We start from the raw sequence: 23,443 nt of genomic DNA on the forward strand, positions 1-23,443 counted from the left end.
ATTGCTTCCCTCTTACTGGGTCTGTCACTGCAATAAATTTCAATATGCTAAACACTTGTGTTAAATCCTCTCTAACAGTTCCCTTGTTAGGATGAATAAAAGTCAGATTTCTTCCATATATCCCACCAAGATCCCTAATCATCTCCATTGTTTTTCTCTTGGCTTCCTTAGTATTAACAGTATGCAGTTTAAACAGAACTGCCAACTTCCTCATCAACTTTAATAATAAGTGTCTAATAATTGCAGGTATAATTATTCACAGCACTGACAAAATTTGCTATTCACCATTAATTTCTTCAAATTACTGAAAGCATAAAGCAAAAATAGACTAGTTAGAAAGACATTAATTTTTAATCATTTTCATTACTGTTGTTTAATGAACAAAATCTGCAACTCAGCGTTCCAACAGTATTTCAACACAATATAAAAAGAAAGGCAGCAGGATTCTGGGTTGCATCAAAAAGGGCATCACCAGCAAAGATAAATATGTCATTATCCCACTTGTCAGTATTCCACACCTGGAATACAATGTTCAGTTTTGCTCCCCACTATGCAAAAAAGATGTGGACAGGTGGAGAGGGTCCAGAGAAGGGTCAGGAAGGTGATCAGAGGATTGGGAAGTCAACCATAAGAGAAAAGGCTGGGGCAACTGGGTTGGTATGGCCTTGGGAAAAGAAGGCTTAAGGGAAACTTTATTGCCATGTTTCAAGGGTGGCTGCAAAGAAGATGGTGATGCCCTTTTCACAAAGAGTCACTTAGAAAAGAGGGAAGGTAAGAGGTACAAGTTACTCTTGGTGAGATTGGACAAAAGAAGAAGTTTTTTTCGCACAGAGAACAGTCAGTCATGGGGATAAACCCCCCAGGGGTGTTGTGGACTCCCCAGCACTCAGCATTTCTAAGATTCAGCTGGACAGGGTGCTAGGCCACCTTGTCTAGACTATGCTTTTGCCAAGAGAGGTTGGGTCACAGTTCCTTTTAAGCTGGCGCTATACCATAAGAAGAATAAAGCCAATGGTGACCTACATGAACATATGCTTTGGACTTGGCTAGAAACGCTTATCCCAGACCTCTGCCAGGGTGTGTGCCCAGAACAAGATGGTGAGCACCAGCCAACATTTATTTCCTCACCTTGGTTTTACACTATTTGTAAGTTTTGGTTAATCCCACAACCAGAAATCAGAGAGACAGGGGACAAAACCCCACAGAAAGGATTGGCACAACCCCAAATCTCCTGTGTGCTGTCACTTCCTCTGTCACTGTCTCTGAGGTCAATGCATCCATGAGAACATTTCCCACATGCTCCCAGCTGGGACAAAACCCTTTTCCAGAAGAAATCTGGCAGCAGGGGGCAGCTTCCCAAATCATTCCAGGCATGTCAGTGCTGGATGGTCTATCCCATGGGATCTTGCAGCACGAGGTAGGAGCAACACAACTCAGTTCAGGGAGCTGAGCTCCTGCCTGCCCAGGAGCCAAAGCTGTGCTGTCAAACACCAGGGGTGTCCTAGCAAAGCCTCAAACTCTTCCTATGTGTTGGACCAAACCTACATCAGACACAAAGTGTTTTCTATCCTAGTGAACTGCCCTGTGTCCTAGTCTGGCTTGCCATGATTCTGTCTGGGAATCACTGTGGCAGGGAATGGGGGATGCAGGACACAAGCCCAGGACCAAAAGGCGTTTCCCAGCCTACAAACACAACACCTTACTCAAGGGATGTTTCAGCTATCAAGGGTGCAGTCTTGTGGATATTTGCAATTTCAGATGTGGAAGCCCAGAGGGATGGCTGAGGAGGACAGAGCTGACAGTCTCACTCCTGTCCAGAATATCCAAGCTTTGCAAGTCCAACTGTAAAATCAGTGTGTAGGATAGATAAATACATACACATTTGTTTTCAAAATAATGTCCAAAAAGCTTTTTCAGTGCATCCTAACAGATACAAAACAATACTAAAACCAATAAAATCCTAAAAAATACACAGGTAGAAATGTGTAACAAGTGTATACACAGCTTTCCTGTCCTTTTTTTAATAGCAAACCCTTTCTACTTCCCTTGCATTTCCAAGGAGCTGCTGTGCACACGACACAATTATTTCATTCATCTCTTCAGATGAATAGGTACTGCCCTGCTGTGGCCCAGTGAAACCCCACTGCTGCCAGAGGGAGGGGCAGATTCACAGCAGATCCAGCAAACTGGGTGTCAGCATTTTCCCTTGGCATCCCTGAACACACAGCAAACAACACCCCTGCTTTCTCAGGGAAGAAGGCTCCAAAATGAAGGCTCTGCCTGACTTCATGCCTGGGAGCCCAGTGGCATTTATTAAATCTCCAGCCTCCAGCATTGCTTGAATTGCTTGTCTCTGCTCCCCTCCAAAAACAGCTTTGGGGGAAAATTTGCAGCTCCTGTAGATGGCTGGAGAACTTTATGGAACGGGCTGATTTTTGCTGATCAAATAAAATTAATAATAAAAAATCCATTTAGGGTCCAAGCACCTCCAGCTGGAAGTCCCCTTTCTTTCTGAATGATGGTGACAATGACTGAGCAGCACTTTGTTCCATGCTATGCTCTCTGCCTTCAGATATGAGAGGTGGGAGAAGATAGAAATAAAAGGAACACTGATGGCAAGTCTAATAAACCGTCTCTACAGACAGAGAAACCTCAGAATGCCCAAAGCACTTCAAATATTTTTTAGGCAGAAGTGTTGTCAGAAAATCAGTCTTTTGTGAACATTTCTCCCAATTAGCTCTCTGCAATTCATGAGGCCTTGCACTGAGCAGACATCTCCCTTGCCAGCAGAGTCCTGGCTGCTCCTGCAGCCCTGTGCTCAATTTGCTCAGCTCAGGGGTGTTAATGCTTCAACGTGCAGCAGGCATTCCCTTAAATGTTGAAAGACTTAAACAAATTATAGCCATCCTATAATTTGGCAGGTTAGAAAAGAAGCTTTTAAAGAGCCTTGTAAAACCAACAACTTAAACCTTCACCTCAGGCTGTTTTTAAAATTCATTTGTCTGCACTCCAGCAAGAAGGAAGGCACAAATATATGCATGATCCATGTCTAAAATTTTGATTTCTGAATTAGTTAGAAATACACTTCAATCTTTGTGGCATCAAATAAATGATTTGGGGAAATGGTGTTGTAATATTGGTCACAGAAACAGTCACAGTTTCATACCCTTCCTCTACTGAGCAAGGCTTAAAATAAGATTTATGGAAGAATTTATGGCCAAGAAAAGAAGCCATAGCATACCACCTACTTTCAGCAGAGTTTTAATGACTAACTTTCATGCTCCTTTCCACTGCAATGTATGTACTTTTAATCACACTAATTATGAATTGTTCACTTGTGATGATGCTGCAAATCAAGATGTGCAAAAAGACCTACATAGAAGTTTACATAAAAAAATAATGCTGCTCTATCTATCCTATTCCACAAGGCACTAAGTGGGATAAATTACTGCTACAGAAAGCAGAGGACCTTCTCTTTCCCCAGGAAGCAAGAAAAATCCCTCACTATGTATGAATACATTTGGTGCACTCCCTGTGAAAAAAGTTCCCATTTAAAGAATTAGAATGGGTTCAAAATTGACATCTGCAAATGCTCATATAGACACACCTCTATGACCATTAATCCCTTGCCCTCTGTAACCTCTGCATTAAATCAATATCATAACCTGTTATTTTTCTGTATAAGACTTTTAATGCTAGTATCTTCATGAAATATGAGAGAGGACACAGGATTAGAAATAAGCAGTTCTCCATTCCCATTTCCATTCCTAAAGTATCTGCTTTTAACTGCTTACCTAAAACCTCAAGGTAACATCTACTATGAAATATAAAAATATGTGAAGTCTGAACCTACAAGCTGTGAGTAGCAGAGTTACTAGGGGGAAGTAAGGCCTTCAGGTTTACATTGCTGGTGTAATCAGGGGCTTAACTGAGTAAAGGATGTGGCAACAATTCAAAATATTTTTAAATGGTCTTTGAGACCTCCCTCTCATTCCTAACAAAACCAGAATACATCACATTGTTAGGAACAAGTTCCTAAGTTTGTTCAGTTTTCATGTTAATTGTCAGTGTTAAATTCCAAGCCTTACCCTGTTGATGTTGTTAATGTTAAATTATTGGCCTCATTCTGTTCCAGTCCCCAGTTGTCTCACCTATGTGCCCTCTCCCTTCCATCAGGTAATGCTGCTGCTGCTCCCCTGAAATGGCACCTGTGAGGAGGGTGCCATCATTGATCTGTATGCAAATGAAAGGAGTGCAAAGGACACTGGGACACTATTCAGAGTTAAAAACCCCTTAAAACAATGAGCTCAAATGATATCTGGAGCTGAGAATAGTGTCCCCATGTTGGGAAAACAGTGCAGAACATGAATTTATCATCCCGAGCTGCTCTGATTCCATCGCCATGACCTAACAGCATCCTATCAACATGACACCCCTTGACTATGAGCCAAAGTCTCTTTCTTTGGGATTCTCATGAGAATGGATGCCCCAGCTCTACCTAAGAACATAAAGCTGCACTCCTCCTCCTCCTCTGGCTCATCCATTGGGAGCAGTGGTGGCATGTGTGACCCCTCAAGCTTCCTGCCTTACAGAGAGCTGCTCTCCTGGCCCAATTTATTTCAACATCACCTCTGCATTCATCCTGCACTCACATGGGTGGGACCCTCTCTGAAGGGACACATCAGACTCTTGGACTGCATTGGACACAGCACTGACAACTCTCCTTGACAGACATGGCAATCCTCTCCTCTGGGGAGCCCCAGACCAGGTATTCCTGTTCTTTTACCTTCCCAGAACCCTCAAAGACAAACTGTAGGAGGATTTGGGATTACAGACAGAATGGGAAGCAGCTCTAAAGCATCTCATTGTTCACAGGCCCTAAGTCAACTGTAGAAACCACAATGAACTTGATCTTCAGATGAAACACAAACAACCAAGCTGGATTTTACATCATCAGGCAACATTGACATAAAAAAGATATAAAGTACTTGGAGGTTCAACCATGCTCAGAAACCCAAGGGCTCAACTGCATGCACTTGACAATAAAATAGATTTTAAAAGAACATCAAATTAGCATTCAGTGCCATCAAGTGTAGATCAGACGCAATGCAAGGAAACATCTCTCCAGTTAACAAAAACATCATAGATGGCATCATGTCACCTGTCAGCATTTCCCCAGACCTGTGGCATCATCCTAACCCAGGCAAATGGAGGTTTGAGCTCTGCAACCAGAATGCAGCTATGGCCCTGCTAATCTGTTTCAGCTGTCATACACCAACCCTTACCCTTGGCAATTCCTTTGCCAACTGTCTGCTCGCACACAAAAACGCTGCAAACACCTCTGTACATTTTCCTGTGTAGTTCCAATTTCTAGCTCATGATGCTACTGCTCTGGTCCCCAGTCCATAGCTATGGTCTCCACTCCAGCCTCCAGGACCATCCTCCCAATCTCAGCATTCACTTCAGACACTGCAGCACTGCAAACATTACCCAGATCACATGTGCAGCCCAGCACTGGACCATGGTTCATACCTAGCTCCTTAGACCAGGGCTGGTCGGCCCTGGACCTGGTTTTCTATTTGGTTCATGTTTCATGTCCACCCCTTCTGCTTTCAAAAACTGTGTGATACAGAACCAAAGACCAAGTGAGCACAGCTTTCTGCAGTTGCTGCATCCTTCATCCACCCAAAGTGCCAAATCTGTCTGCAAATCAGAGAGTGGATCTGATGGATCCAATATTCCACCAGAAGCAGATATAGGGTTTAACTGAAGCAGCAAGGACTCCCCATAACTACAGTCTTCCTGTCCATACAGCCCCCTGTTTAAAACATCTGACAGCTGTTGAACAACAGGGTACATTATTGCATAATGGAGGTTGTCATTTTAATCCTGACTTGTAAAAAAAAAAATCCATTATTACAGAATGTACTGTAGTAAGGCAAAGATAGTACAGCAGAAAGCAAAATAGTTATAAGCTTGTTTTAGGATAAAAACAAAAGTAAAATGAAATAACAATTACTCATCAGTGTTTGGAAATGCAGCTTCTCCATATGTGTACAATATAAAGAGTAAAAAATAATAAAAAATACAGTAAAAGCAACTAAGAGGGATAAGCCAAGGAACCTTCAGGAAGCAGCATCTCTTTAGTTTCTTTGGAAGAAAAAAATCAAGTGAGCTTTATTGGGACTTTGAAACTACCCTGTGCCCAGTTCTCTCCTCAGCATTCCTCTTTGCCTCTCTCCAGTGGCTGCTTCACATCCAGCAGGCAATGGGACCCCAGGGAGATGGCCCAACACCCTCCCACCCTTCTCACTGCTCCCTCTGGCACTGGCCACCAGGCTCCCCCTCACAAGCCCACCCCTGCACCTGCCCATTGCCCCCACCCCAGCAGGACCTCACCCTCTCCTCCCCACATCCCTCCCACCCCGGGCAGCCCCTCTGTCCTTTGCCCCACACTGGTCCCAGCATCTGAAAGGCTTTGGCCTTCAGGATTATTTCCTCACAAATTGATGACTCCAGTGTGATGAAAAGAAGAAGCACTTGTGATTGATCAATCCAATTGTTTTATTTTCACCTTTTAAGAGAACCCTATGCCTACCAGCAGAGTTCAACATAGATGGGCAGACAGACTTGAATACAATTAAATACAGGAAAAATTGAACTATATACAACAAGACAGACATCTACATAATATAAAGATTTTTTCATTTTATATGAGTTCTTGCCAATGCCAAATATTGCTGGAACTGAAACACATCAGAGTTTTTTTCCCTTGAAGAAAAAAGCATGTAATGAATTTCCATTTTTTCCCCATGTACTGAGACATACCTGTTTTGAGATGCACAAAATTTTGTGGCACTTCACAGGGTACACAAAAGCTAAAAACTTTGTTATAGTTTATGATATCTAAGTTTCAATTAGATCTATTTACTGAGACACTAACTCTAAAGTGGTATTTACATGGAGGAAGTTGTGCAAAATCATTTAGGCTACAGCTAGCAGACTGTGAAAGATGCATGGTTAAGTGACTCACCCTCATCCTCAGTAGTAATCCCTTATATCCTCTTCTGATCATTCCTTCCACACAGCAGCCACCCCAGCAAAACCAGCCATAATTCACTGTTTCTTTGTTAAACTACTGGGACAAAGTAATTTCTGCAACCTCTATGGATCTCTACAGTTTTACGGTTGCGCTGCTTCTCTTCACACAATTAATACTTTAAGCATCAACTCTGCTTTTTGGGACACAAATCCATCACTGCCACTGCAGTATCCTGAGACAGCCATATTCCTTGCTTGTAGCTCACCTTACCCATGGGAGCCCACAGGAACTACCTGTGTGTAACTTTGTAGGAGTCACTCTATTGCCACAACACAGACACAGCATATTCCTGCTAACACTGAACCAAAGTCAGTCCCAACCAGGGTGGGGAAGGTACTGCATTTCTTGAGGCAGCCTTTACATAACAAAACTCTCTTTTAGTATATCCAGAAACATCATACTAAAAAATAAAAAGAAAGAAAAAAAGAAAAAAAATTAACTTTACTTTGGGTTGCAAGGCAGCCTGAGACAGCGAATTTAGAAGAGCTTCTTTAATTAAAGGCTTCCTACAGATCCTAAGGATGGGTCAGCAAAGACACCTGTGACACCAATATTAATTAAACACATCATTCAGCTGTGCTACACCAGGGCACAGAATGGTTCTTATAACGGTTTCTATAAGCAACCAACTGCCAAGAGGTGGCCAAATTCTGGAAGCTTTCATAGATGCACCTACCACAGCTGTGGATCATAAACCACTGATTTTAATCATCTTGTCTACATTAACCTGTTTTTATCAGCTCACCCTGGATTCCAGATCAGTTCAGACATTTTAGCTGTAAGCTCAAAATAGACATTTAGAACTCAGTCCTGGGGAAAAAGTGACTGGGTAAGAGTGCATAAACTGGTGTATTCCTGCCTTCTCAATTAGAGAAATTATCTTTCCTAGGAGACGCATCTGACTCCTGGTTTAAAACTGCATTTAAACAAAACTGGACAACCCAGGGCAAAGGGAGATCAAACTTTTCTCTAACAAGCTGTCAACATTGCTACCAAACACTTTTTAAAGCCTCCACTCAGTAATGACAGTACAGTTATTTAATTTTCAATCCTATTCACCAGGCTACATCCAGTCAGGTGTCAGTGTAATAACCAGTTACAACCAGAGAACAGCAAAGTGAAACACACTGAACTTAAAGCATTACACTGGCAACACCTGATACAGTAAAAAGATCTGTAGGTAGTTTGGTATTCAGCATACAGATGAATTTGTGTCTTGTTCATCACTAGGAAGCCTAGTGAAGACTCTATTATTGACAGTTATTAGAAGAGAGTGTTACAGCACAAGTAAACCCAAGAGTCCATTTCATCATGTTAGAAAATAAATTCAGTGTTGGGATTAGAACACAGGAATTCTTGGCAGTAGAAACAACCAAGGAATTATTTTCAAATTGTACATGCTGCAATGTGTCTATGTACTTGGGATCACATGAAGCTCAAAATAACCTGCATGTTCAAATCTTCTGCTCAAAACACTTCATTGCTGGTTAACAGCAGGTTACTTTATTGCATAACCTTCGTTGTCAATTTAAGATGATTTATTGAAAAACAACCCATCAGTACAGAACTCACTCCACTTGGGCAAAGAAGATATGCAAGAAAGCAAGAGTCATGAGCTTCTTACAGGATGAAAAAAAAGGTGCAATGAAATCATAAATTGCTAATCTGTCTTCTGAAAAGAAACTATTCCATACCTGTATGTGAAGGTAGGAATAATTCACAGAGTAAGAAAGAAGAAAATACTCACACTCCCTCATTTAAGCATTAAAAAAGGTAGAAGGAAATGGATTAACTGCTTCCTTCCTGGTCTAGGTTGCTGGTCTAGTTCAGACACAGTCATCAATGTAGCATGATAACCAGGAACTTAACAAGAAGCAACTTGGACCATAAAAAAGCTGTCTAGATACGTTCAAGTTGGTCTCCAAAAAAACAGTTTTATTTGGATTTGTGCACAACCTGCTGCTCTTTAAATCTTCAGAGCACTGAAAATATAACATTTTCCCCCAAAATCCAGTTGAGTCTGTCCTGAGAAATAGAAATACTCATATATAAATGGGATGATATTGTCTGTGAGTGAGTTTCTTCCTGCAGGTTGGGCAAGAGTTGGCATTCCTAAGGGAATCACGGAGGCACTGACTGCAGAAGACATGGCCACATTTTGTTGACACAATCAGTCGTCCACTTTGTACAATCTGGAAGAAAAGGAACCACAACAGGCATTGGAAGTAAAGAATTCAGCTTTGCTGGTCTACTGCTATCACATAAACAGGACTTAAAATATCTGGAATTGTCCTTTACTCTTGGAATAGTAAAGAACCTGAAGATCTTTCAGTGCCACCTTGCCAAGGATTCCTCCCTCTACCCCCATCACCAAGAAGTGACTTTGACAAGTTATCAAGAGCTTCAAGGCAAGCTCTGTGCTTCAAGCCAGCTCTCTGTAACATCACACACTGGAGAAGTGAGTTGTGCACTCCCCCTCTGCCCCTTTCCCTCTGACATAGAATACAAAGGATGACAGCACGTGGATCCTTACCTCTGAGTAGACATCCATGCAAATTGGACAGCTAACAGTACCAGACGGCCTTGGGGTACAGAGAACAGAACAAGAAAGAACATGCAGCCATTAATTTCACTGCACAGCAAGGGTTACCCACACACAAAATATCACTTCACCATCTGAGTGCACTCATTAGCCATGATGCATTTCTTTTTAACTCCTCAGTTTATGGCATGTAATAACAAGATTGGGTGTCCCTGTCCTAAATCTAAAGGAAAGAATTTTCCCTAGGGGGAAGATGCACTCAGTCACCCTGGTCTAGCACAAGAACTCACAGCAGTCTCTTGCTCTGTTCAGCACTAATGTCCAGCAGGCCACCAATGACAGCTCTGTAACAAAAGCACTGAGCTGTGCCTTGGAAACAAGTTATTCTAGAAAGGGAAGAGGCTGTCAGAAGTTCAAAAATCCCCTGCTCTAATTTAGCAACAGCCCAGTAACACACACAGTCCAAGAACTCCCCCTTATAAAATGTAGGTCAGGAGCACACTAAAGTGAGGAAATACTCAACCCCAAATTTCTAGTTCCAAGGCAGAAAGACCGACTCAGTGTCTGTTCCTGAGCTGTGGTTACAGATGTATCTCTGCTGCCTTCAGCCTCCAGGACAGCAGTACTGCACTTACACTGAGCAACACACAGCTCAGCTGCCTAGGGAACATCCCAGCCCAAGTGCTGAATACCAGCAGCTAGCAGAAACAAAAAGAGCTTCCTGACACTTTTCTTTACAAACTAATCTCTAGTTTACACCTTCAGAACTCTTTACCCTAAACACTTGGCTTTCTTATGTCACCACCCATGCTGAAACAGTTTTTAATTTATTAATCAAACAGGCATAGAAAGCATGAGATGGCCTTTATCCTGTTATCTTCAATTCAATCAAGGAGCACTACTAACATCTACCCCCACTTTCACCTACATAATTTAACTCCACTAATTCTTACTCCTCTTACTCCATTTTCACTCCTCAAATTATTGAGGCACCAGGTGTAAACTTAAGTAACAAATTACAATTGATGATAACCTTAAAAGGATGAAGAGTTCAACACTACAGATGGTTCTGGCAATCCCCAGCACCAGGAAGGACCTTTTTGTCAATGTTAAATGTTGCAGCACTGAGTTCTTTCAGCCTTACCTACCCAGAGCAGGAAGGTGCAATCTTTAACAGAGGAGGCTGAAGGAACAAACGATTACTTTCTTATATTATCCAATTAGTGGTATTTGTTCTCTGAAGCACTTAACAACCAAAATTTAAATATCTACAGCTCCATTGGCAAAGCACATTATGGATTACAATAGCATAGGACTTTTTGGTGGCATATTTATGACCTGGCACCCAAAAGCTAAATATTCAGGTTCTCTCCTACACTGCCTTACTCCAAAAGGTTCAAAGCACATCAGCTTCATTTAACCCTGTATTCCCTCCAGCTCCTCACAATAAAAAAAAACCAAACAACACTTTAAAAGATGTTTATACTACAATTCTTATGCCCTCCTGATGCCTTGGAGAGGCTAGAAGAGAGGCTAGAAAAAAGAATAAAGTAAGTACAGTAATTTCACGAATACAAGCGGCACCATTTTGACTAAAATTTTGCTCCCACACTGGAAATGCGGCTTACACTCAGGAGTGGCTAACATGTGAATAATTTTCTGACATTTACAACCCCAGAAGTGGAAACCGAGGTGCCAAGTCGAGCAACCTGTCAGCAAAAGCCAGCATTTCGCGACTGTTACAAATTGTTACTCTGTTGCGCTGCGGGTGGAGCTGGCTCCCTGCAGGCCCCAGGTCCAGAATGATTGTTTAGTCAGACCAAAATGGGAAGAAAGCTAACCAGCATTCTATATAAAGTTCAGAGTTATACTCTAAAGCAGTACAGAATCTGAAAAATATAAAAGCTAAAAATTTAAGGCTACACTTGCCTAGTCACATAGAATCCAGATTTCATTTCCTTAGTCTAACACACTGCAGCAGGATTTACTCTTTTTCTGAGGAATGGGGTCTTTACTGACTCAAACAGCAGGATTCCCATCCCACATGCAAACATATCAGGGCTCCATGACATCCATGAGACAGAACAAGAATTGACCGTAACACCGTGACCTGCAGGATCACCTTGCAAGTATAACTGGGGAAGGACAGCAGCTGCTTAGAGAAAAGCAGCAACTGGCACAGTATGTAAAAAACAAGCAGGGAATGCATAAATGTTTGTACTGGAATTTGCCAGTGTGCTGCCTGCCAGTCTTGTGACACCAAACCTCATGGACACCAACAGAAGTATTTTATACTTTATATTTTATATCTAACATAACTACTGGAGCTGTGTAGGAAAAGCAAATGCAATACATTATGAGCTCTGGCCTGTGACTAACTCCCCTGTCCTTGCCATACCCCACACTCATCTTTAAGGCTGTATACAAAGCTGTAGATCTCTTTTGGGCTGGCTTTTCATCCTACAGTGAAAATGGTATCATTTGACTATCATGCAACATGGGATGTCATACTCAGTCAAAGACGGAACAGAGTAAATGAAAGCTTCAAAGAAAGTCAGGTGATGACAAATACAACTTATTCCTGTCTGCTCAAAAGAAGCTCAACTCAATCGTGCTTCGGTAAGCCATGAGGCATACGTACTTTGAACTTGCAGTTTCCTCCTCCAGAGGTCCCAGTTCTCGAGATGCTTTATCAGCCACATACACATCATTATCTCTTGTTTCATCTTCATCATCACTGCTCAGTACACAGCTGTCTGACTGGCGCTGGCTTCTTAGTCTCAGATTTCTCCTTTGTCGTTGGTTCTCTGCAATTTAATTTTGTTAAGTTAGCTATACTATCATCTGTCTCCCTGGAATTATCCTTGAAATGCAAGATTAGACTGTATTCAGCTCAGTTAAAAAAATCTTAAACTAGTTTTCCAAATATTAAGGCTGAGCATGTCCAGACGTGATATTTTGTGACTATTCTGTTACATACTGACACGAAACATTTGCTCTCTTCACCCCACAAACAGCTAAAACTTAATCTTGAAGATCCTCAGTGTCACATATTCCATGTAATTACACTACCTGTGAATTAATTCCCCCTATAAAGGGAAGACAATTCTCCCAATTCTTACTGACAGAAAGTGCTCCAATCCTATGCTGAGGAACTGCAACAATTGCTGTATCTTGGAAGAGAGAGGATTGAACTTAACTTTATCTCTGCAACTCCAGTATTCATGTGGAAATAATCCAATTACAAAACAATAAAATTACATAAAAAGTCACAAAACTAAAACTACTTCCTGCCTAAGTGTTCAGCTACAACTTTTAACTTAGGCATTTTTCACTTATTCTTGCTTCATTCAGAGCACAGAACAGATTACATTCTAAATAAGTATCTGACAACATACTAATACATCCCCAATGATGTAATCAGAACCTCGTCTGAGAGATGCAAAAGATGAGCTTCTTTAGACCTGCAATTATTTTAACACCTGAAGTAGAAAAACAGTTAATACTTCTAGCTGCAAAATGTGAGGCATGTTAGACTAGTGAATACTATGAGCACAGATGATTTCTTTAGTTCCTTCACTGCAATACAGGTTAAACAAAACATTTTTTCATTCACAACCAATAATCTAGTGCTAATCAAAATTATGGTCAACTTGGGGATTAAAAAATTCTGTCTTTAGAAAATAAAAAGTATTTAGACTAGCTTTTGATATATTTTATTTCAGATACTTTTTACAAGCTCTGACACTGACTAAAACAAAGACTGGATTAATTCTCTAATTAGGCACCGGGCAGATGCTTTAGCAATGTCCTTGGCCTTTTGCAGCTTCAATAAATGCTGCTCAAATTCATTGGAAAAGGCAAACAAAAATAATTCTTACAATTAGGAGAATTCCATTATCGATTTTAAAATGTCAACTCACCTTCAACAATCTTGCATCAATAGATATGGGAAGGGAGAGAAAAGAAAATACAATTAGACTTTGTTGTGCACCCCTGGTGTTACATACAAACACCAGCTAGGCACAGCAGTTCCAACAAAACAAGTTATGAACGGTAGCCTATTACTCTTATTTTGATTAGGAATATTAAAAATAGTATATTAAATGCTTCACTGTAAACAACTATTTGGATGCTGATGGCTCTGCTCCCACTGCTCCAATGGGGTTAGAAATAGAGGCAACTTAAGAACCACCTGAACCCACTCCTACTTGCTCCCCCATTTCAGTTACATGCTTCAGGGTTTCAGGTGATTCTTTCCCTCTTTCTCCTCAAACAGGCCAGTTCAGCACTGATTTCCATAAAGACTTCATACTATGGCAGAAGAAAAGAAACCCAATTCCCAACCCTCTCTTGGTAGAACTGGAGCAGGGTAAGCGCAGATTCTGTTGTTAAGTTTGAGGCCTTTCCTTTGCAAAGGCTCAGGAATAACCTCAGCAAGAAATACTCCCTATGCTACTCCTATTATTTGTTTCTGCTTGGCACAACAGCAGTGGCATCCCAAACCTGAGGGAGATAAACAAAACTGTCAGCTGGAGCAGAGACTATTCTAGCTTTCAAAAGAGCAGGGGAAAAAAAAAGTTTTTTTAAAGACTTCCTGGAGTATTAACCTGAACTTATTTTTACTTATTCTTCTTTCCTTTGGCTTTTTCTTTAAACTACTGCCCTATAGGGGTATTACAAACAAATTCTTCACCAAGAGTTATCAGGCACTGGAAGGGGCTGCTCAGGGCAGCCCAGTGGCACTGGCTTGAAGTCACCATCCCTGTAGGCATTTCCAAGACTAGAAGATGTGGTGCTTACAGACATGGCTTAGTTGTGGACTTGGTAATGCTGGGTGAATGGCCTTAGAGGTCCTTTCCAACCCAAAAAATTCTATGATTCTATCTTTGATATATCTAGAAAAACTTCAACTATCAACTGCATCTCTTTATGTTACATTACTTATGACTGATCTATATAAACTTCAGGTTCTGGAGTAAAAAGTTATTTTATACTAGCCTATCACTAACTGCAAGTGCACCTCCAGAGAAGCTTCTTTGCTATCTGTAACACAGGACCTTCATGCCTTGACAACCCAACTCAAAACTCACCCTAGAAGTCCGATTCTATCAGGCAATACATGCGAAAACTAATTTGACTACAATATTTAGGCAAGTGTGCTATTCACTACTTACCACAACGGAATCGTTGTGAGTTAGATCAACAACTACAGGATCAGAAGATTCACATGTGAGATCTACTACTTCTTCACCAGCTGAAAAACAAAATTAGAATCAAGGTCAGAGATTACAAAGGAGGAAAATTGCCTAGCACTGTGTAACAGCCTGAGATTCAACCATCTCCTGTCTACCTTCTCTTCAGGAATGAATCCAATGTTTCACTCAAGCTTTGCCCTCAGCAATCCACAGAGAGCTTTGCCAGCCCTGCTTTCAGCAAGCCGAAATGCAAAAGAGCAGCTAAGCTTCTCACACAGTTCTGCTGGATGACAACACAGCAACACTCAATCCATCTGACAGGAGAATGTTTATCACACAGAAATATAACATGAATCATGTAGGATATAACAGTATTGTGCTGTGCATGTTCCCTTGAGGTATTGGGATTTCCTTATCTTCTTCAAACTTGGGAGTTCCCAAATTTAGTTTGCCACTCTGCATAGTGTGGCAGCTGCTCTAACTCCCAGTTAACCTGAATAGACATGCAGATGTTTGACCAGCTCTTGAGGACCTTTGCTGTGCAACTCATCTATCACTAGTGGCAAATACATCGTAGCTCAGTAACAAACCAAACTAGTTTTTAGTAGGTTAACGATGCCATACTAGGCACTTCCTAAAATCATGTTCCCCTTCTTCTCCAGTAAAAGGCCTAGAAACTGGCAAAAACACATGTTCAGTTGGACCCAAACCCTCCAGAAGCATTTTATGTTCTTATCACTTCAAAAGAAAGCTTACCACTTTCTTCAAGTTCTATTGGCTCTGCTTCTGAAGCCATTTCAGCAGTAGAAGCTATGAGCCTGCTTCTTTTTCGAGCTTGCCTAGAATTAACTGTTCCTCCACGGCGCTTCCGTTGAGTCTAAGAGAGAACAAAGACTTAGCATTTTCTGTGCAAGCAATATTAACATTGCCCTCAATTTCACAACACCAGTGAAAGCACACAAAGGTACAGAAACCACTCCTGGAATGGCTGAAATAGTCATCAAAAGGTGATATGGGTTATTCTTACCTGAATAGATTCCAGCAAGGAAAAAACATCACCCCAGATCCAGATCTCTTACCAGCTGCCAAGAAAACGCCTATCATGATGGTTTGCAAATGAGAAACTAGTTCACAATTTATCAGGTTTTTGTAGATATTGTGAGCATTTCTGTACTAGTGCTAGCACCCAGAGTGATTAAAAATCTTTACTGGACTTACAAGAAGATTCAATATAGTTATGTTCCTGTGTATTAGCTACAAACTCTTAAAATAGTTCACAGAAATACAATGGAAAACACGTTTCAAGAGTCAAGTTTGCATTGATTAGCAAAATACTTACTGTGCTCATAGTGTTTCTTGATCTATAACCACTGAAAAAGAGGTACAAACACCAAATAAGTAACGGCAAGGAAGCTACAGCTATAATTTCCTTAGATTCCTTTAGGTAGCTCACTGATAAAAACTCCAGGTTTCTGAAGGTCAGAGGACAATGTTCTTCCAAACCTATCAACGAGAAGAGAGAAGGTTACCTGTCTGCAATGCTTGTACTCTCCAATATCCCCTGCTCCAAGATTTCCACTCCTGAGCCACCAGTTTCTGCCCAAAGCCAGAGGGGAAGGAAGTCCCCAAGTTCAGTATGTGAGCCTCAGACACCTGCAGCTGGGCCTGAAGCCTCGGTCATTCTCACCTGTGAACTAAACACCTGAAAAAGTGAGTTTGACAGCTCTAGGAGAATATTATGAAATGCCAATGACATTGAACTGAAAAGCAACTGAATGATACTTTAGGCAATGTCTGTGGGCAGGAATCAGAGGGAATGTTGTCATGAACAGCCATCTTCAGAGAACCTAAACTCCAGCTAAGCAGCTTTATTCTATAACCCATCTCCAACAGGTGGGAGCCAAACAGCTTGAGAGGAATTTAAAGAAGGAGAAGCAGACAAAGTTCAGTTTCAAAGTACTTGCTGGTGTGCAGGAGAATATGAGTTCACTGTAGCTGCTCTCTTACCTGCACGTGTGCACGCCCTACCTGTCAAAGAGGAGAGGTGAAAAGCATAAAGGCAGTTCTGAGTAACTGGCAGGGTACTGAAGGTTCATCTTGGAGCCTGACTGCAGTACAGTCACCCCCTGTCCAACATCCAGTGGAAAACTGGGGCTGGCACGACTGGACACGGTGGAGGGACCAGGAAAATAATAACTATGTGTCTTGGGGTGACTGTATGGTCTGGGATCTCCTACTGTCTGTTCTGTGCTCAGATACGAGTCCTGTAGCTTCAAGTGGGTGGGGGAAGTAGTGGAATTATTTTGGCGCCTGCATTCAAAAGCAGAGATAAGCCTCTCAGTTACTCCCAGCTCTCAGCTTTCTTTCTCCAGAGAAAGACAGTTTTTCCTTGTTTTTAGCTAACTTCTTGCTCATTAGCTGAGGCAATAAGTTTTTTTCCTGGGACATGGCTTCTTCTGGAACTGTTCAGCTCTTCTCCGGTCCAGAACACCAGAACATTGCCCAGGGGCCCCCACACGCCGCACCCCAGCTCTGGGGAGAACCAAGCCACACCTCCACAAAGGACCCTGAATCTACCATCTCTTCAGAGCAGTGAGAGGTTTCATTATTTAACATTATTCTTTTTTTTTTTTTACATGCCCATAAGCAATCTGATTGTTGAATTGACAGGGTTTTTTCACTTTCTCCAAGGGAATTCCTTTTGAATCTGTGGGAACCCACGGGGGAGGGGTTGCTAAAACCAGCCTTCTATTAGAGGAGACACGTTTCCTCCTCAATTTGTCCAAAACTGGGACACTATGTTAAACAAGAATTGCTGAACTGTTTCCAGAGCTGACTGATTTTGCCACCAAGACCAGCACACACTGCAGTCTACCCCCAGATGGGGAAACATGTGAACACACAGTGGGGTAGAACAGCACTGCCAGCCAATCCTAGCCTTCAGTTAAAGGAAACCTGATGGATCTTTTTTTGCTTCAACTTACATCCACCATTTCTTAAATCACTTTAAGAGACCCACTAACACTGACCTGTGACATTATTAAAACAAAACATGCTTGAGAAAAATGCTTACACTCAATTTGGTACTTATTATGAAGCCCAAAGATGTATTTATGTATAGTTTTAAGGCACACAATACACCACTCATCAATTTTCTCACTTTTTTTCATTTTAAAACTGGCACAAAAGCCAAAATGGAAGCCAATATGCCTTCCCCCCCCCAGCTGAACCACATAAACCAGACTTAAGGCTTAGCGAGTCCATGGGCCCAACAGACCTCGTTTTCAGAACTATTGTGTGTAACACCCTCTCCCACTTTTTTTTAGAAATCTAAACTGACATGTTCAGTTTTTCTGGTAGATAAGAAATAGTCTCATGCTGTCACCTGGGATGTTGAAGACTCAGACTACCAGAGAAGGTACACTGACGTCAGTCTCTTGCTTCCTCAATGCAGGACTCACCTATGCAATCATTTCCACAACACTTTGCATCCAGGTAAAAAGAACTCTCTTTCAACATTTCATCCCACTTAAGGTCTAGATTTCATTTCACTTGTTTGGAAAGAAAGCTTCTCAGTGAGCCTTATCAACATTCTTGGGAAGGTCCTATTTTAGTCACTTTACTGAGTTGCTGGAATAGGAGACAAGAACTTTTAAAACCAGACCATGCCTAATGCTCCAATCCTCCACAAACCCAACCAAACAAAAACCAGAAGAACAGAGAGATTGTTCTGTGAGCACATTTTCTAGGTGCTATACAAGCTCCTAGTTCCATATGACTATTATTCACATGTTTGGAGATTTTAGGAGACAGGGGGAAGAGTGTGGGAGTTGGACAGGAGGGGACTGACAGTGAGTTGGCCTTGGCCAACCATGAAGTGAGCTTCATTTGCCATCCCAGCTGGTCTGGTTCAAGTCACACCACCAGCAACAGAAGAGGGAGGGGAAGGAGGAGACACAGCACAAGGGAGGCAAGGGATAGAATCATCCCTAAGCCTTACATACCTGCTCTTTCAAAATAATTGCTTCAAGACAAGTTTCTATCTTCACTGACCAGCAAGAAATTAAATGAAAAATTACTTAGGCAAACCAATTTTCTGCACACAGCAAGAGGGTGAACAAGAGTGAGCAACACATGAGGTATATTAAGAAGTTAGGCTGCTAGACTATTTGTAAGTTTTATTTCATCAAGAAAGCCAAAAGACATTTTCCTCCATTCTCCTCAGATATCAAATTGGAAAAAAAAAAAACTGGACATGAAAAAGTTGGGGAATGTTAATTGGTGCACACACCTGAGAAATAAAAATGAACTTTATATAAGCTTATTTTAAATTACAAATTGTTAGAACTGTTTTTAAATAGAATCTTTCAGAACAACAACACTGACCTGTCTGCACTGCTGAAAGACAGCAAAAAATAAGCCTATTGTATTTATCAGGCAGCACAGGTTTAAATGTAAAATACCCAGGTGGTTTCACAAGACTTGGTGCTTTTCAGACTTAACACTGAATACAACCCAGTGCAATGGTTTATTAACTAAGTATCTTTAGAAAGGGTTAAGAACATTGTATGGAACACCTGTGATGACTCCAAACAAAAACTTGTACATATTCTCTTGGGCTATGAGCAACTTAAAGGCCAAAGGAGAGCTTTAATAGAAGAAAAAATGAACCCAACCAAACAATAAACTCGAATTTTAAAGTTATGCTGAAAATTGAAGTAACACATAATTGAAGACATGTTAAGACCATCCTATCCACTTTAAATACTCACATGCTTCTTTATCCATATATGAAAAAACAGATTATTTAGAGGATTACTGTAATGTCTGTGAACATAGGATTACTGTGAAATGTCTCAGAGGATCTTGTGTCAGCGCTCAAGTGCAGTGGAGGACAGAACCACCTTTTGACCTAAGTGATAGAGCACACTGCTGCTATTTAGACGGTTTAATTTTCAGAATCTTAGAACACTGACAATTGGGTTCCTTTATAATTAATGCAGAGAGTACATATAAGGCACAAATGTTCCAGCTCCAAACCTCTTCAGAAGCTGCTTCTGAAGAACTGAGCACAGATACCCACAGGGAAGCCATCACTGTAAAACTACCTCAAATCATCACAGGTAGGTTCATCAATATCAGCATGGCTCATCTCAGGAGAGTCTGTTTACTAAGAAAATCTGACTGCTGGAATTTATTAAGACTATGGAAGGAGCCTTATGATCCAGAACAAACCTTTTCTGTGGGGCTATAGATTTCCACATTATTGGCTTATCTGGGAAACCTCACTGAATATTAACTGCCCAAACATTCTGAAAACAAAGCAGATTTTACTTTCTTAAATACACTACAGATCAAGTTTAGGAACAGGGTATGTACCTTGCACATTAAGAGATAAACTCACCTAGAAGAATTCCTTAAATATCTTCAAAATTATAGGACCACTTAATTTAATGACAAAGTTTGTTACACAGGACTGGACAGCCCAAGTTTATGATAAGGCCTATAACACTCTTCTTCCAGCAGTCAATATGAAACCACCCACCACCAAGTCTCCCAGGAGTTGATAAAACAAGGAATGCAGCAACCTCCCCCTCACAACCCATAGACACCCAGTGAGCTCACTACAGCTGTAGCTGCAGTTATCTGTGAGACTTATAGCAAGATGCATGCAGACATCAATTCGAAATTCTAAAATTATGCCTTTTTAAAAATACTTTTTTGTGTGTGTAAAAGTTAGCAGATCAACTTAGCAAGCCAATACTTCTAACTTTTACAGACTTTCTATTGCTTCACTGCAGGATGGTACAGTACCAGAAAAGGCCACTCCCCTTCCTGTCATATGCAGAGTTCTGCACATGCAGTTCCTAAGCAGTGTTGATCTCAGAACAAATACTACTTGTATTTCAAAGACTACAAGTACCAACTTTTCTCTGTACTTGAGAAAAAAGAAGGTCAAGCTATTTAAATTAAGAATGTTTACACTTTAGGAAGAGTAACTACTGCTATTCATCATTTAAAGTCTCTTGCTTTTTCCTCTACAAAAAAAAAAAAAAATCAACATTTCCACCGAGTTCAAGTTCAGCTAATTAAACATGTTTGAATTACCACTCAAAAACAATTGATTCTCTAGAATACTGAAAACTTTTCCTGCATCACTCTCAAAATGAAGTCCTGGTCTGAAGCAAGACACAGACATTTTCCCTGTCTCACTAACACAAACAAGACTTAAGCTCATATTAATCCTCATATTCATCACAACCAATACATTGAAGTGCCTACCTGAAGAAACCAATAATGTCAATCCAAAAATTGGGAAGGCACAACTGACAACACCATTATATGTTGAGCCTGTCAAAATGGGATATCTGAACGATGCCTTAAGTTTTAATTCTATATTTTTCAGATCCTATACCAGGTTAGTGTATAACTCTGAACTACACATAGTGTTAGCAAGCTCTCATCATAGTTTGGTCAGACAAAACGATCCTTCCAGGACTGAAAACCAAGGTCACACCATCACAGCCTCAGGCCTGAAAAGTACAAACAAAAATAAGTTGGGGGGGAGCAAACTGGGGAATATGTCTGCATTACCTGAAGCTGTAATTGGACAATTAACCCCTGATATGCAAACAGATCAAACTTCTGTTGACCACTTTATTCCCAACTCTGTCTGGCCTTTGTTCTAGGTAGCCAGTTCAAGCAATCACCAAGCTTTTGCTTCTCATTTCTACTCCAGGTGTCTCTTTGTACCCCTAACAACAGGAAACACTGAATCGAAGATGCATCTGCACAACAAGATTTTTGTCCTCAGAAGATGCACACACCAGGCACAAAGTGCTAGTCTCAATTTTATTTTTTTTTACCACAGAGAACAAGAATGTTTCACTTTTTAAAAGCTTCCTACCCAGTATTTCCAGTATTTTTAAAGATGCTCTCATTTTCTCAAATCACTACACCAACTTCAGTGAAAAAAGAAACTGAGTCTCTGTTACCCAAATTAGGTAAAAGGTTCTCATACTAAAATACCTTGGTGAGATGCAGCATAAAAAGAGTATAGATGAGAGATAACCAGCTTACCAGAGAGATACACCAGTCTGCCTGCTCTAAGCAGGCAGCTGCCTCTACAGACAAATATGACAGGTTCACGAATAACCTAAAAAACCCAAAACAGTTCCAAAAACAACCAAGAAATCCCCCAAACCCATCCACAGAACAAAATACACTAAACCTTTTCATCGGCCTTATGTCCTATTCCAGACAAAAAATAATGGATACTGGCGAGAAGAAAAGCTCATTGCTCTTACTTGCACAAGTTTCTCTGCGAGACGCCACAACTCACTTTCAGTAGTTCCAAGAACCAAATACAGAAGAAAGAAAAAAAAAAAAACCAAAAGTAGCCGAGTGTTTCCACATCCTGTAATGAAGTGCAGGTTCGGGCTGAGGCAGGCGAGGAACACTCCCCCACTCCTACTGTCATACAAAATGGGAGGGCACAGCGACAACTTCACGCAGCTACATCCACCGAGCCCCGGCTGTTCCTCCGGAGAACAGACACGTCTTCCCGGGAAGAGGGGCAGGAGCGGCGGAAGCCCCAGCCGTGCCCGCAGCTCGGCGCCGCGGCCGCCCGCCGGTCAGGGCAGGGCAGGGCAGGGCAGGAGCGGCGGGGCCGCCCCGTGAACCGGGCGGCGGCGGAGCCGGAGCCGGCCCCGGAGCAGCCGGCCGGGCCCGGGAGGGCGGACCCGTCACGCGGCTCTCGGCGGGGCTGCGGGGGAGCACCTCGGACAGGGCCGCACCCGGGGAAGGGGCTGGGGCTGGGGCAGCGTCCTCAGGCCGGAGCGCGGGCGGCGCCGGCCCAGCCGGCAGGAACGGCCGCATCTCATCCGCTCCCCCCACTGCGGCCGGGAACGGCTGCTTCCCCTTCCGCTTCCCCTTCCCTTCCCGTTCCCCTCCCTCACCTGCGGCCCCGGACCCTCGGGCAAGCGGCAGGGACGGACTCGGTAGCGCCGCTCCCCCCCGGCCGAGCCCCCGGCCCGCCGCACTCACCTCAGAGCCGGCCGGCAGCGGCGCACAACAGCGCCCGCCCCCGCGCATTTGTCATTGGCGGAGCCGCGGTCCTGCGCTCGCGGAGTGGCTGGCGTGCACGTCAATCAAACAGGGGGCAGAGGGGCGGCCCCACCCCCTCTGCTGCCGCGGGGCATGCTGGGAGTTGTAGTTCCGCGCCGGCGTGGGGCCTGTGCGGGGCTGTCGGGGCTCGCTGAGTTTTCTCGCCATCCCTCGGGAAAGGTCTCCCGGTCCTCGTGTTAGTTCGGCATTGACAGTCTCTGAAAGGAGCGGCCGAAACCAGACCGTGCTTTTGCTGTGTTCTCCAGAGCTGTTACACCTGGGGGTGGAGTGTGTGTGAGCTTTGGGGTGGCCCTCACCCTTTCCCCCGCTTCCCCCCTCCCCTCATCTTCTCGAAACGTTTCACAGAATGTCAGAATCGTAGAATCAGTTTGGTCAGGAAAGTCCTTTGAGGTCATCAAGTCTAACGATGACTGAACACCACCATGTCAACCAGACTGTTACAAACTGCTCATGCAGAGAAGTTAATGGACCTTT

The 23,443-nt window shown here is 42.3% G+C and overlaps 1 protein-coding gene across 6 annotated transcripts; it reads right to left on the reverse strand.

Moving 5' to 3' along the window:
- Window positions 1-6,543: 6,543 nt before the first annotated feature.
- RNF4 (ring finger protein 4) lies at window positions 6,544-22,928 on the reverse strand. Of its 6 annotated transcripts, none has more exons than XM_033060111.1 (8): window positions 22,889-22,928; window positions 16,182-16,345; window positions 15,599-15,719; window positions 14,822-14,901; window positions 13,568-13,577; window positions 12,286-12,451; window positions 9,636-9,684; window positions 6,544-9,294 (listed from the first exon to the last, which is right to left on the reverse strand). In XM_033060111.1, the coding sequence occupies exons 2-8, from the start codon at window positions 16,188-16,190 to the stop codon at window positions 9,145-9,147; spliced, it is 585 nt and encodes a 194-aa protein (XP_032916002.1). In that variant the 5' UTR covers window positions 16,191-16,345; window positions 22,889-22,928; the 3' UTR covers window positions 6,544-9,144. The 6 variants fall into 6 exon arrangements, with proteins under 6 accessions (XP_032916002.1, XP_032916006.1, XP_032916005.1 ...); XM_033060115.1 differs by having other exon boundaries at window positions 16,182-16,212; window positions 22,889-22,915; XM_033060114.1 differs by lacking the exon at window positions 22,889-22,928 and adding an exon at window positions 22,801-22,875 and having other exon boundaries at window positions 16,182-16,212.
- Between the last annotated feature and the right edge of the window lie 515 nt (window positions 22,929-23,443).

This window comes from Catharus ustulatus, chromosome 5 (genome assembly GCF_009819885.2).
Source record: "Catharus ustulatus isolate bCatUst1 chromosome 5, bCatUst1.pri.v2, whole genome shotgun sequence".
In the NCBI taxonomy this organism is placed as follows: Eukaryota; Metazoa; Chordata; class Aves; order Passeriformes; family Turdidae; genus Catharus; species Catharus ustulatus.

What these genes read in the sequence shown, in the direction of transcription:
- RNF4 (XM_033060111.1), bottom strand. An exon ending in AATAGAACTTGAAGAAAGTG is followed by an intron (nt 14,902 to 15,598) that starts GTAAGCTTTCTT and finishes TTTGTTTTTCAG; the next exon opens with CTGGTGAAGAAGTAGTAGAT. An exon ending in GCATGGATGTCTACTCAGAG is followed by an intron (nt 9,295 to 9,635) that starts GTAAGGATCCAC and finishes CTTTTCTTCCAG; the next exon opens with ATTGTACAAAGTGGACGACT.